The sequence below is a fragment of the Bison bison genome, unplaced genomic scaffold (assembly GCF_000754665.1).
Source record: "Bison bison bison isolate TAMUID 2011002044 unplaced genomic scaffold, Bison_UMD1.0 scf7180017862979, whole genome shotgun sequence".
NCBI classification, from domain to species: domain Eukaryota; kingdom Metazoa; phylum Chordata; class Mammalia; order Artiodactyla; family Bovidae; genus Bison; species Bison bison.
Genome location: NW_011493551.1, coordinates 2293774 through 2308061, shown reverse-complemented (window position 1 = coordinate 2308061; position 14288 = coordinate 2293774). Strand labels below are relative to the sequence as shown.

Genomic DNA, 14288 nt, shown 5'->3' with positions numbered 1-14288 from the left:
TCAGTAAATCCTATGAGAGCGGTGATCATGTCTATTCTAACCTGGCAAAACCTAGCATCATGCAGCTTTCACATTGTTCAGTAAATAAATATGGGTAAGTTGGTTGGTGTGCATATTTGAAAGGATTTGTTCCAATCTTGACACTATATTTTAAATATAAATGGTATGAGTGATTACAACGACAACACAAATCCGTATAGTGAATGTAAAAGTGCCCTGATATCACAATGCTGGCACAGGGCAGATACTTATGAAACTGCAGTTGTCCTGTCTTGCTCTTTACAATTTACAAAGTCGCAATCTCAAAAGTCAGTTTTGGGTTCTGTCCTTTAGCTCCTCATTGGTGCCTTTGACAACTGCGGAGATCTAAGCAGGATAGGAGACGCTGGTGTAGGTGGTCATTGCTGTTTCTGTCTCAGATTTGGTTTGGTTTGGTTTGGCTAATTAGGTAGGCTACCCCTGGTAGATGAGTTCTGAGTTCTCCCGGTGGCTAAGACGTGACTGTAGTTCAGCCCCACCCCTCTTTCGGGTATTTAGCGCAGGGAGCCTGAGACACTGCCCCGCACAAAGATGGCGCAGAGCCCGGGGCTGGCCCAATGGGGAGTGGCGTTGCTACCCGTTGCCTAGGTAACAGCCAATGGGCTGCGGGAATTGGTCCCAGTGTGGCTACCCGGGATGGCGGCGTCAAGTAGGGCAGGCACTGGAGGTAGCCGCGGAGAGGCAGGTGGCAAGGGCGAGCCGGGCGGAACGGAGGTCCGGGCCGCTGCAGCCCGGCGTCGGGGTGAGACGATCATCCTTGAAGCCCCGGCCCAGGTTGACTGGCAGCACGGGTGGGAGGGGGCCGGGAGAGTGTGATCGGGCAAAAGGGACTGGGGACCCCAGCCCGAAATGACAGGGGCTGGGGAGCGCGGGTCCATCCGGGGCGGTGGCACCCGCGGGGGTCCCAAAACCCGGGCTTCCGTCTCTGCTGCGGGGTCTGAGGCCGGAGGGAGCCCATGGCGCCCGGGATAGCGAGAGGGGTGGGTGGGGGCTTTGTGAAGAGCGGATGGCAGACCTGTGTGAGCGGAAGACCCCGCCCCCGTGGAAGAGCTGACCCCGGGTGGAGGGAAGGAGCTGTGCTGAAAGGCCAGGACCGGTGGGAGAAGAAATGGGGAGGTCGACGAGAAGAGTTGCCTTCTTGCGGTCTAGGGCTTTGTTTGCTCAGGGTTAGCCTGTCACACTTTGGTGGAGAGGCGTCCCGCACACACTCGGTGAGTCTTGGGAAAGGGGATGCTTAAATTAGCTGATGGTGGCATCCCTACGTCTAGCATCTCCAAACTGCTTAGGTACCAGCGGAAGTCACTCGACTATGTTAGAACCCAGCCCAGGCATTTTACTTTCTCATTGACTAGAATAGTATCCTGGCAGTCCCATCGCCCCAAGGCCTCTGGTTTTTTGTTTTGACCTTCTTTCTGGCGTCAGGATTTTCTTTCCACTTTCAGCAATCTTAACTGTCTCACAGTCTTCCTAAATAAGACCTTTATCTAATAGTGATACATTTGTTTACTTTTCCTGTGGAAGGAAGAATTGTTATAGTGAAAGAGATTTACAGACTTAAAAGAGACAATTATTTTAAGCTCACTTAAAATACTTTAAAAAGAACATTTGACTTCTTGTTCTAGGTCTCTTACAAGCCTGATCTTTGTTCATCAAAGCCTTCATTTTCTTCTTTTTGGAATTCTAAAAGCCTAAAAACTGCTTTCCTTAGAGCTTAAAGAACTTTGACAAGACTGTCATACCCTGGGGAGGGTGGCTTTAGGGGAACCATGTGACGCTTATTAATATGTGTGGGTAGTTAAAGTGGATGCCTCAAAAAATATTCTTAAACTGAAAATCTGCTTTCTTTTAGTTTTTTTTTTTTAATCCTCTGGATTTGGATATATGTTAATTACAGTGGATCCATAAATGTTTTTGACCAGTTTGATTTCTGAAATTTTATAAAAAGACAAATGAAATGGAAACAACAGTTTTCATCCCTGCCTTCTAGTTCTATTTGGAAATGTCTGGGGCAGAAGAAAATAAAGATCGTGAGGATATAGTGGATTGTGTAGACTAACAGTATGTTGGTTTATGGGGACAAAATAGTCATTTTCTTTTAGACAAATGCTTGGTTTGATCCTTTGCAACCTATCTATCAAGAGAGAAAGGGTGGGCATCTGTTAAGAAGGATGACTTATCTTGACTTTCTAGCTAGATTCCACATATGTATCTGAACCCTAAACTCCTAGGTCATCTATTCTCTTTAAAAAGATTTTTTGAATAGCTGATACAAATACTGATTTGCATCCTTTATTAAAGTATTGGTGGTTTTTGTAGTCTATATTAGCACTGGCTATACTTCATTAAACTAGATTTATCTCAATAACTATGATTACTGATAAAGTTCCTTTTTGGGTCAGTGGCTATACAGCTATTAATTAGCATGGCTAATTACAGAAGTCATAAATGAAAACCCTGACACTGTTTCAGGCAGTGACAATATCAATTATTTGGACACTTGTAGAAGTTTCTATTCGAGTGTGTTCAACCATGGCCTGAGAGGAATGGAGTGTACATCTGGTTCCTTTAATTAGCACTTCTCATTGTGTTCTTGGGAACTGACATCATTTTGACAAGCAACTATTGAAGTTTGCTCTATATCCCTAGAACAAAAAGGAATGAGAATTTGTAGTACCTGTAGACATACTACATTAAAAACAAATGGAAAAGGACAGTGGCAGGGTTAGGTTGAGAGATGATGTTTCAGTTACTATTGCTGTATAACCAATTACCCCAAAATTAGCTGCTTAAAACCTGCCATATGATGCTCACAGATCCTGTGAGTCAGGAATTTGGAGAGGGCATCATGGCAATGACCTCACTCTGTTCCATGATACTTCAGCTGAGATGCAGGTTCAGTGGCTGGGAGCTGGAATCATTCTGAAAGCTCCTTTACTCACTCCTGGTGCCTAGGCTAGGGTCGTTCAGTGATGAGGACTGCTAACTGAAAGCACCAACGCATGTGACTTTATATGTGGCCCAGCCTCTGAGCATGGTAGCCTCAGGATAATCAAACTACTTATGTGGTGTCTCAGGTCTCAGAGCTCAAGTTTACCAGTGAGCAAGATGGAAACTGCATCACCTTTTATGATCTAACCTCAGAACACATCATCACTTCCGTCACCTTCTATTGGTTGGAGCAATCACAAGCCTGGCCAGATTCATAGGTGAGTTAGACACAAGTTTTTGATGGGACAGTGGCAAGGTCAAATTGTAGAAGAACGTGTAAGACAGGAAATATGGTCGCAAATATCTTCAGAAAATACAGTCCACTCTATTTGGTAATGAGAAGCTAATCTTTCATTTCTTTCACTTCTTTGAAATGTTTAGGATATATTGCCCAAAAGCTAACAGCATACAGAAATGTTTACAATTGGAGGGGCTGGCTAGTACTTGGTCCCTAGATAATCCTCAAATTTTAGAGAAGCATTATTCCCTTTCAGATTCCTTCTACTGGTGGGACGCCACTGTTTGGAAATTTCATACAAGAAAAAGTAAACATAAAAGAGACTGAGCCCCTTTATCATCAGTCTGATTCCTCAATGTGCACTGCAATAACTCCTTCCAAAACTTTGAAGACAAATTAGCTGCTTCTGAACATTTAGAGGGAATGTCCTTAACATCATCTTCCTGTGGAAATAATGATTTTGTGTTTATGTATCAGAACAGTTGTTTAGTTTCAATATTTAGTAGAAGATGCAACCATTCATATTCTGATTTGTTTTGAAGGAATGAAATAGTACCATACCATTTATACCACAGCTGACAGTTTTGTTCTCGGATGTAATTATTTCTGGGAAGAGCCAATGGTAGCCTCTAGCTGTCAACATGTCTGTCTGTACTGGAAAGAGTTTTCCTCTTTAGTTTTGACGGCAAACTGCGTCTCTTCCTCTCATTAATGTTGTATTTTCCATGGAGTCATGTTGACCTCTACCCCAGGCATACTCTGCTGCTGGGTTGATTATAAGAAGCTTGTGAGCCTGAAATTAGATGCTGACCTTGTGGAACATTGATGCGACAGAGATGGCATACCAGAGGCCAGCATCACCTCACTGAGAAATAGACCCTAGAGGTATTGAGGGGCATTAAGACAAGAAAACGATCCTTGTCTTGGGATGTCTTCTACTATTTAAGGGACCCTGGATATGGAGCTCCTGAGTAACTGGAAAATTGAGAAAAATCCCTGGTGAATCTATGGGAATGACTCTGCAGTGAAGTGAAAGTCACTCAGTCGTGTCCAGCTCTTTGCTACCCCATGGGCTGTAGCCCACCAGGCTCCTCTGTCCATGGGATTCTCCAGGCAAGAATACTGGAGTGGGTTGCCATGCCCTCCTGCAGGGGATCTTCCCAACCCAGGGATCGAAGCCGGGTCTTCTGCATCGCAGGCAGATTCTTTATGGTCTGAGCCACCCAACTTCCACAAAGCTGGCCTTCATTATAGAGGTAGAAATTAATATCCCTGTGTATTTGGTGAGAGCACAGGGCTTCTGCTCTGTTCAGGTCAGGCTGTCTTCACATCAGATCACTTATGAGCTTTTAACATCTGTATCAAAATCATTATGACATAGGCCAAAATCAGAATACCCCATAAGGCACTGATAAAGAATAGATGAGTGGCTTTAATTTACTTTTCCTCTACTCAGCACTTACCTCATTAGTCAAAATTGTTGATATTTTTCCAAAATGTTATTTGAATTTGTAAGGAAACACAAAAGATTCTGAATAGCCAAAGTAACCTTAAGAAAGACAACAAAGCTGAAAGTATCATGCTTCCTGATTTCAAACTGTACTACAAAGCTGCTGCTGCTGCTAAATCGCTTCAGTTGTGTCCGACTCTGTGCAGCCCCATAGACGGCAGCCCACCAGGCTCCCCGGTTCCTGGGATTCTCCAAGCAAGAACATTGGGTTCTTCAAGAACAAATGGGTTGCCATTTCGTTTTCCAATGCGTGAAAGTGAAGTCGCTCAGTCGTGTCTGACTCTTCGCGACTCCATGGACTGCAGCCTACCAGGCTCGTCTGTCAGCTAGAGTGATCAAAATAATACGTACGGGCACAAAAACAGGCACACAGATATAGAATAGAGAGCAGAGAAATGAACCCACACTTATATGGGCAACTAGTCTACCACAAAAGAGGCAAGAATATACAATGGTGAAAAGATAGCCCCTTCAGTAAATTGTGTTGTGAATACTGGGCAGCTACATGCAAAGGAATCAAATTGGACTACTCTGTCATACCATGTACAAATGAACAAACCCTCAAAATGGAATAAAGACTTAAATATAAGTTGTGACACCACAAAACTCCTAGAAGAAAAGATAGGCAGCGTGCTCTTTGACATCAGTCTTAGCAATATTTTTTGGATATGTTTGCTCAGGCAAGAGAAACAAAAGCAAAAATTAACAAATGGGACTTAAACTAAAAAGCTTTTGCACAGTGAAGGAACCTATCAACAAAGTGAAAAGGCCACCTACTAAATAGGAGAAGATATTTGCAAATAATGTATTTGATAAGGGGTTAATATCCAAAATATACAAAGAACTCATAAAACTCAATTTCAGAAAAGCAGACAACCTGATTAAAAAATGAGCAGAGAACCTGAATAGATTTTTTTCCAAAGACGTACGGATGGCCAACATCACTAACCATCAGGCAAATGCAAGTCAAAACCACAGTGAGAAGACTTGCCTGGTGGTCCAGTGGTTAAGAATCTGCCTGCCAGTGCTGGGGACATGGGTTTGATCCCTGGTCCAGGAAGATTCCACATGTTGAGGGACATCTAAGCCCATGGGCCACAACTGCTGAAGCCCACACACTCTAGAGCCTGTGCTCTGCAACAAGAGAAGCCACTGCAATGAGAAGTCTGTGCAGCGCAACCAGGGGATAGCCCCAACTAGCTGCAACCAGAGAAAGCCCGTGCACAGCAATTAAGACCCAGCACTGCCATAAATAAAATTTTTAAAAATATTTTTAAAAACCCACAGTGAGCTATTACTTCACATCTGTTAGAATGACTGTTATCAAAAAGACAACAAATTATAGGTATTGGCAAGGATGTGAGAAAAGGGAAACCTTGTGTACTATTGATGGGAGTGTAAATAGGTACAGCCACTATGGAAAACAGTATGGTAGTGCCTCAAAAAATTAAAAACAGAGCTACCGTATGATCCAGTACTACCATTCCTGGGTATTTATCTGAAGAAAATGAAAACACTAATTGGAAAAGATATGCATCCCTATGTTCATTGCAGCATTGTTTACAATAGCCAAAATATGGACACAATCTAAGTGCCCATCAATAGATGAATGGGTAAAGAAGATGTGGTACATATTAATGTGTATGTATATATATTGTAGAGTACTACTCAGCCATAATAAAGAATGAAACCTTGCCATTTGTGACAATATGGATGGACCTAGAGGGTTTTATGCTAAAATGAAATAAGTCAGATAAAGACAAATGCCATGTGATTTCACTTATACATGGTATTTATAAAACAAAAATAGATGAATGAACATAACAAAACAGAAACAGCTACAGAGAATAAGCAAGATAGTTGCCAGAGGAGAGGGCATAAGAAGAAGAGAAAGAAAGAAAGAGAAATAGGGATTGTATGCTAAAAAATATATCAAATCATTCTATTTATCTCTGTTTATATTTAATTATGTTTTGAGTATCTTAACCCCTTCTTATAGAATATCCTTGAAGGTAAACATTCTTTTACCACTTGTATGAAGCTATACCTAGCCAGTCTCCAAATGTTATCGGTTGTTTTCATTTATCCTGTGACATATCTAATAATAATTCCTGCTCCCATTACCCTGGGCTTTACTTGTGGCTCAACTGCTAAAGAATCCTCCTGCAATGCGGGAGACCTGGGTTTGATACCTGGGTTGGAAAGAACCCCTGGAGAAGGGAACAGCTACCCACTCCAGTATTCTGGCCTGGAGAATTCCATGAACTGTATATAAGTTCGCAAAGAGTCAGACATGACTGAGTGACTTTCACTTTCACTTTACCCTATTATCTCCCTAGTTCAGGCCTTAGGAGCTCAAACCTGGGCATATCGGTTAGCTTTTGCTAGGTGTGTTATTACACACCATCCTCAAATTATAGTGGCTAAAACAACAACCATTTATTTAGTCTGTGATTCTGTGGGTGTGTAATTCAGGGCTGAGCTCAGGAGGGCAGCTCTTCCAGTCCTGCCTGAGCTCACCCAGGCATCTGCAGTCTGCAAGTCAGATAACCCACCCAGATCTAATGGGCAGAGAAATAAATAACCTGCCTCTTAGTGGAGGATCTGCCATGTCACGTTGCAAAGACATGGATGGAGGAAGAGTATGTCATGTGCATTTTTACAGTTGACTAAACGATCACATCTTTTGTAGCTTTTCTGGCTGTAGGCTTTTGCTGTTCCAACCCATCCTGCTTCCTTCTGCCACATTCATTTTCCTTAGACTCTGCTTTCATAGTTTGTGTTGTAACCCCCAGAGGTTTCTTCTTTCCCCCTACCTTATCAGCCATCAACCCTTCTGCCTAGCTTCCAAAGGTCTCATTAAGCTGGCCTGACCCTAAAAGCAGAGACATGGTACAGGGGAAAAGAGCTAGTGGCAGTCAGGGAGGCATGGGCACCATCATCGTCACTGCTCACTAAACTGGTTCTTAACCTCTTTGGGCTTGTTTTCTCCAAATGGTTCTCCCTCCAAAATGAGGGGGTTTGGATTCTTGTCAGATTTAAGATTTAGGCTGGGTGTACATAAATGAATTTACTTCCCATTACTCTGTAAATAAACCTTCAAGACCTGGCTTCTTATTTCCCACTGCACATGTCATGTTTATGTTGCTCTTGGTGCTTTCATCCCTGTGTTTTTTCAGTCTGGAATTGCCCTTTGCATTCTTCACTGCTTGTTTTTAAATTCTGCCCATCCCTTGTCTTTGTAATCTCTGCCATCCAGTTTGACATTTAATTATATCATCTCTCGTATTACTCAGTGTTTCAGTTGTTACTTTTATCAACTAGACTACAAACTCATCAAGGGACAAGACTATATTTTATGCATTGACTAAGCACATAGTAGGTATCAAGCAAATGCTTAAAGATTAATCCTAAATTTCCATCCCAGGGCTTAGAAAATTACAACTGGCTGAAACTTGTTGAGACAAGTAAGAGGATAAGACTGGGCAGAGGTGGTGATGATGGTGGTGGTGGTGGTGGTTTGGGGTGGGGATTTTTGTTAAATGTACTCATGCTTACCAGGCTGGTAGCCTTTAGAAGGTATCTATAAAATTGCTCTCCAGGCCTTTCCTCCAGCCAAGAGACACTGGTTCTCTTCTGTTGTTTCTTGCAGATTTCATCCTTTTTGTGAGCTGTCACCATGACCCTGACAAAAGGTTCCTTCACTTACTCCAGTGGAGAGGAGTATCGTGGCGAGTGGAAGGAGGGTGAGAGGACCCATGGGGGACATCCAGTGATGTACCCTTCATTTGGCTGAAGGCGAAATACATCAGGACATATAAGCAAGCTTTATGAGACTTCATTTCTGTATCCAGGATTTAATCCAAATAGTGCCTTTCCTTTTATTCAATTTTAGGATTATAAATAAAGGAATTGGAAAATGCTACTACTATGCCAACCTCCAAAAATAAGTTAAATGTTCCCACTTCTAAATTTAAAGTGTTTTAGCACTCGTTTATTGTTTATTTTTTGCCATGCCTCATGGCTTGCAGAATCTTAGTTCCCTGACCAGGGGTGGAACTTGGGCCCTCAGCAGTGAAAGCGCTGGATCCTAAGCACTGGACGACCAGGGGACCCCCACCCCCAGAACTCTTTTTCTCCTTTCGTGGCATTATTTGGGAACTGTTTTTATAACTGCTCATGTACTCAGCAGAGCAAAATGAGTGATTTTTAGTGCCTGTAAGTTAGAAAGTGTAAATTCATTGCAATGACTTGTCATTGCACTTGCAGTGATTCTAGGGAATCTTAAGAAGTTGAGGAGGGGTACTCTTTCTGCCCCCTTCTGATGCCTATGTCAGAAGCTTTCTCTATCTCCTTTATACTTTAATAAAACTTTATTACACACACACACAAAAAAAAAGAAGTTGAGGAAATTAGGGCAGACACTCAAGAGAAGATGACATCCATGGCCTTGAGTTTCCTGTGACAGCTCATTATACTTGGAAGTATCTATTCATAGGCATGGCAGAATTCCTCAGAGCCTGAGACTGTACAGGAAGCAGGTTAATAATGTTCAGCTTGGAAACAGTCTGGCCACTTAAAAGTCTCATGGGTCCAATCCTAGCAAGCCAGGAACTGCCCTGAGGAGACTAGACTTTATAGTTGTGCCAGCGAAGAGCAGTTCACACCGTTTCCAGACACCTCACTTTTTTCATGGTAGATCCCTGCGGCTGATGAATTCTTGAGATTTGAGAGGAGAAATTGTGCATATGGGATGTGACCTTACCTCCATACATCCCAGCCTTTTCTCCTGCCTCCCAAACTGCTCTCACCTTCAACGTGACATTTTCGAAGAGAGTCTTCCTGAGGCTCTGCTGGGCAGTCTCTATCCACCAAAAGAACTCCCTGGTACCCTGAAAGGCATTGCTGCTTCTCTAGTATCTTACTCTGTTCTCTGGTCAGTCCAGTGGGTAAACACAGCCCTACTGATGGGGCAAAGCTCAAACCAGTCTTGCCAGTCCGGCTGTTAGGTTTGCCCCACAGCTTCATAGTCTCAGAGGGTACTTTAATTTTTTCTTAGACTGGCAAGGTAGTTAAGTGTTGAGGGCTCCCGAGTCAGGGTGCCGACTGCATTTGCTGTCTAGCTCTGCCTCTTGGTTGCTCTATGACCTTGAGTACCTTTTTTTTAGCTTCCCCTTGCCTTGGTTTCTGCATCTGTTAATGGGAAAAAGAGGGGTTTTCCCTGGCAATCCAGTAGTAGAGACTCTGCACTTCCATTGCAGGGGATTTGGGTTTGATCCCTGGTCAGGGAGCTAAGATCCCATATGCTGCATGGTGTGGCAAAAAAAAAAAAAGTGGAAATAATATTGTTATTTATTTTTAATTCAGTTCAGTTCAGTTCAGTCGCTCAGTCGTGTCCGACTCTTTGCGACCCCATGAATCGCAGCACGCCAGGCGTCCCTGTCCATCACCAACTCCCGGAGTTCACTCAGACTCACGTCCATCGAGTCAGTGATGCCATCCAGCCATCTCATCCTCTGTCATCCCCTTCTCCTCCTGCCCCCAATCCCTCCCAGCATCAGAGTCTTTTCCAATGAGTCAACTCTTATAAATAAAAATAAATAGTATTTAAGTATTAAGTATTAAATACTATTATATTAAATAATATTTAAGAAATAGTATTGTGCCTACCTCCTAAAGTTGTTGTAGTGATCAAATTAGATGATAAATACAAAGTGTTTGAAAGAGTCCCTGGCATATAGTGAAGGCCCTGTAAACATTAGCTATTGTGATTTTTGTTTAAAAAAAAATTGTTTTTTAGCTATTGTGATTTTTAAGTGCTGTCTTACCTTCATACTTAGATCTGCTCCAAATCTGATGGCTGTTGCTGGCCAAAATCTTGGCTTTCTCTGCCCACCCAATCCAAATAAAAAAATGTGGAGACAGAGTTTGGAGAAAATAGAAAGGTGGCTTTAATTCTCAGCAGGCAGAGAGGGAAATACAGTAGGCTCATGCCTCAAGAACTGTGCGCCCTCTGCTTCATAAGGAGTCTATGGGCTTATATAAGATGAGTGCTTGCAGTCAGGGGTCTGTGATGAGGAGCGAAGGTGTAAGAATCTTGTATTCTTCCTCTTGCATGGTTTCAAAACCAGTCACAGGCTGGTGTCAGTATCCCAGTAATTCAGTCTGGCAGTCCTGTGGCCCTGCCCCTTCTTTCTGATATGTAAAAAGAGAAAAACTACACGAGGTGGTTTGCAGAGAGAGTGCTATAAAGGTAAGCACCAGACACAGGATGTAAGTAGCAGAGTCAAGGGCTTCCCAGGTGCTGCTAATGATAAAGAACCTGCCTGCCAATGCAGGAGACGTGAGAGACGTGGGTTCAGTCCTCTGGAGGAGGGCATGGCCACCCACTCCAGTATTCTTGCCTGGAGAATCCCATGGACAGAGGAGCCTGGCGGGCTGTGGTCCATAGGGTCACAAAGAGTTGGACACGACTGAGGTGACTTAGCCCACACGCATGCAAAGGATAATAGGTGCAAAATGTAGCTCACGCAGAGTTAGGGGGCAGAAAAGCAATTTCAGTTACAGACTACAGATTAGGAAAAGTTAAAGTAAAAACTGGGAATGTCCAGACCTGTTCACTGTTCTCTTTATCTTCTTTGATCTCAGGAAAGGGAAAGAAAAACTCACTGCTCTTTTTCCCTTTTCACCGCAACAATCCTTGGAGCCAAGTTATTACTCTGGGCAATGGTTCTCTGCCCTGCTAATGTCACTGTCTTCTTTCCTTTGTTGGGGGGTGATGCAAGGCAAAGGATGTTAGACAGTGACAGAGGGCCCTGAAGCTGCCCCATCCCAACCTGACACCCGTCTTCTCTTTGCTCAGGCCGCAGACATGGTTTTGGTCAACTGATGTTTGCAGATGGTGGCACCTACCTGGGCCATTTTGAGAATGGGCTCTTTAATGGCTTCGGGGTGCTGACCTTCTCAGATGGCTCAAGGTGGGTACCTGGTCATTCTTTTCCCAGCCTTAGACTAAGGAAGGGAAGCTCTGATCTAAAAATGATAGCGAGAAACACCTGGTCAAATCTGAGCTTGTCCCTGACTCTCTGAAAACAGGCAAAGAGTAGCATTCATTCTTTTATTGGTTACTTTATAAATACATCTAAAATTTGAGACGGCAAGGAGGTCAGTGACCTCTCAGCCCACCACTGTGCTCTTTGGCTGTTTCCTTGAGATTAGAGCCTCATATCATTTGGGCTCTCTGACTCCTCTCTGCTGGGTGAGATGGGTGAGTGGGGTTGGGGGAGCTCTGGAAGAGTGGAATCAGCTTTGCTCCTTAGCGTTAATAAACCACATGTTTGGTGTTGGTAGCTGCCTGACTCAGTTATCCTAAAGGCTCACATCTCACGTTTCCCCAGGTATGAGGGGGAGTTTGCCCAGGGCAAGTTCAACGGCGTCGGAGTCTTCATTCGACATGACAACATGACCTTTGAGGGAGAATTTAAAAACGGCAGAGTGGATGGTTTAGGTAAGTTGCCAACCAGCAGGACAGGTGACTGAGGTGAGTAAATGGGTGGCAGCACACCTTTGCAGCTTTAATCCTTCTGTGGACACCCAGCAATACAGAGTGCTGGGTCCATGGACTGAGCACCCAAGAGCTGCAAATTTTCTCTCCCTCAGCTTCAACGTAGCAAGCTGGCCTCCGAGCCACAAATGCCATTGTCACACCCTTATTTTCTCTGTCCCCGTCAAAGGCCTGCTGACTTTCCCTGATGGTTCTCATGGAATACCCCGCAATGAAGGTCTGTTCGAGAACAACAAGCTTTTGCGGCGTGAGAAGTGCTCGGCGGTGGTCCAGCGGGCCCAGAGCGCCTCCAAGTCAGCCCGGAGCCTCACTGCCTGACGGGGGCTGTGCCTGGCTGACAGCAATGCCCACCACCCGTTCAGGGTGGACAAATGAACCCAACGTGAGAGGAGACGAAAATGACCATGGAGCAGAAGGCCCGGGAGGGGCCGGTCACCTGCAAGGCAGGGCTTTGGTCACAGGTCTGAGGCTAGGGCCACTGCAGCAGTGGTCACCCAGCATGTCCTTCCCTTCTCTTACTCGTTGGTACTTCTGTCCCTAACACCATAGATCACCCGGTGCAGACCGGCTGCTGCCTTTCTACTTCATTTTCTGCCAAGTGATGCAGAATATTTTCCTTCTGCCTCTATTTGGTTCAGATGATCCCAGCCCCAGATGAGGGCCAAGTGCTCAGTGCTCTGTGAGAAATGAAGGAAACAGTAGGGGTGGCCTTGACAGTATAGCAGTCCCGTGAAAGTCAAGACCAGAGCTTCTCTGTATGTTGTCCTGCATTCCCGGTTGGCATCATGGCCCCAGGCCTTCCGCTTTGTCCGACCAGCCTGGTCCTGTGTCTGCTTGTTGCCCCTGTGAAGGGTTCAGTGAAGTGCTGTTTTCCTCTCCCTTGACTTTACAAGCTGTCTTCCTACCCTGAGTTCCAGCAGGTAATCTGTGCCCCTCTCTCCTTCCTTAGACATGGGAAAGGATCCTTTTAGTCAGAAAGAAACTGATGTAAATAATCATCTTATAGCTTGTAATTATTACTTACTCCAGGTCAAGGGCAGACATCTCTGGGTCACATCAGGCCTTGTCATGGAGTGAACTGAATCCTCAAGGACGGCTTGGGCTGACACAGCTCATTCTCAGTGGACCAGTAGGTCAGACCCACCTCAACCCTTTGGGGTTCAGGTAGAATTTGACCCATCTTGGGAAGGCAATGAACTCAAAGAGCATTTGGTTCACTGTGACTCTTCCACCAAGAGCTTTGGCCATCAGGCCTAGGGATCAGATCTGGATTGATTGCACTCCTGCACAATTCATCACAGAGGCCTCCACTTACCCTGGGATCCCAAGATGCCCCACCTGATCCCCAGCCCCTTATCCTCACACTGAATGTCTCCTCAACAGCAGACTGTGGTGGAAGTGATAGTTGTGTGCCTCTATTTATTCTCTGTGTTATACTGTGGAAACAAGTGCTTATGAGGAATAAAGAAATCGCCAGAACTACCTATACTTGGTTTTCCTGACTCTCTTGCTCTACATCTGTATAGATATTGGCTCATTTGCTGTTTCTATAATATTTGTTTTTATTTATTTCTTTGACCGTGCTAGGTCTTAGTTGCAGCATGTGGGATCTACTTCCCTGACCAGGGATCGAACCCCTGGCCCCCTGCTTTGGGAGCATGGAGCCTTAGCCACTGGACCACCAGGGAAATCCCTCATTTGCTGTTTCTAAAAGTTAGTCATAGATGAGGGTTGGAAACTGAGGGTTGCACACTTTACTATGAAATATCATCTAATTCTGCAAGGTAGGCACATGCAGAATTTAAAAAAAAAGAACACAACAACAGCAGACAGGCTGAGGTTGCCCTAACTAGTGAGTAGCAGAGCTGGGTAGGATTTGTATCTGGGACTTTTTGGCTCCAAAGCACTTTCCCCACTGTACTCATCTTGAACGTCAGGGTGCCCAAGTC

At 44.4% G+C, this 14288-nt stretch overlaps 1 protein-coding gene across 3 annotated transcripts; it reads left to right on the top strand.

Annotated features, from left to right (window-relative positions):
- Positions 1-653: 653 nt before the first annotated feature.
- Positions 654-13827, top strand: MORN4 (MORN repeat containing 4). Of its 3 annotated transcripts, none has more exons than XM_010833067.1 (6): positions 654-781; positions 3114-3245; positions 8428-8521; positions 11638-11752; positions 12173-12282; positions 12509-13825. In XM_010833067.1, exons 3-6 carry the CDS (start codon positions 8455-8457, stop codon positions 12655-12657), a joined length of 441 nt encoding a protein of 146 aa, XP_010831369.1. In that variant the 5' UTR covers positions 654-781; positions 3114-3245; positions 8428-8454; the 3' UTR covers positions 12658-13825. The 3 variants fall into 3 exon arrangements, with proteins under 3 accessions (XP_010831369.1, XP_010831370.1, XP_010831371.1); XM_010833068.1 differs by having other exon boundaries at positions 676-813; positions 12509-13827; XM_010833069.1 differs by lacking the exon at positions 654-781 and adding an exon at positions 851-1250.
- Positions 13828-14288: the final 461 nt, after the last annotated feature.

Excerpts from the sequence above, each read along its gene's own strand:
- MORN4 (XM_010833068.1), top strand. The coding sequence starts at position 8,455 with ATGACCCTGACAAAAGGTTCCTTCACTTACTCCAGTGGAGAGGAGTAT. Across the intron at positions 11,753-12,172 it reads ACCTTCTCAGATGGCTCAAG|GTATGAGGGGGAGTTTGCCC; the intron begins GTGGGTACCTGG and ends ACGTTTCCCCAG. Across the intron at positions 12,283-12,508 it reads CGGCAGAGTGGATGGTTTAG|GCCTGCTGACTTTCCCTGAT; the intron begins GTAAGTTGCCAA and ends TCCCCGTCAAAG.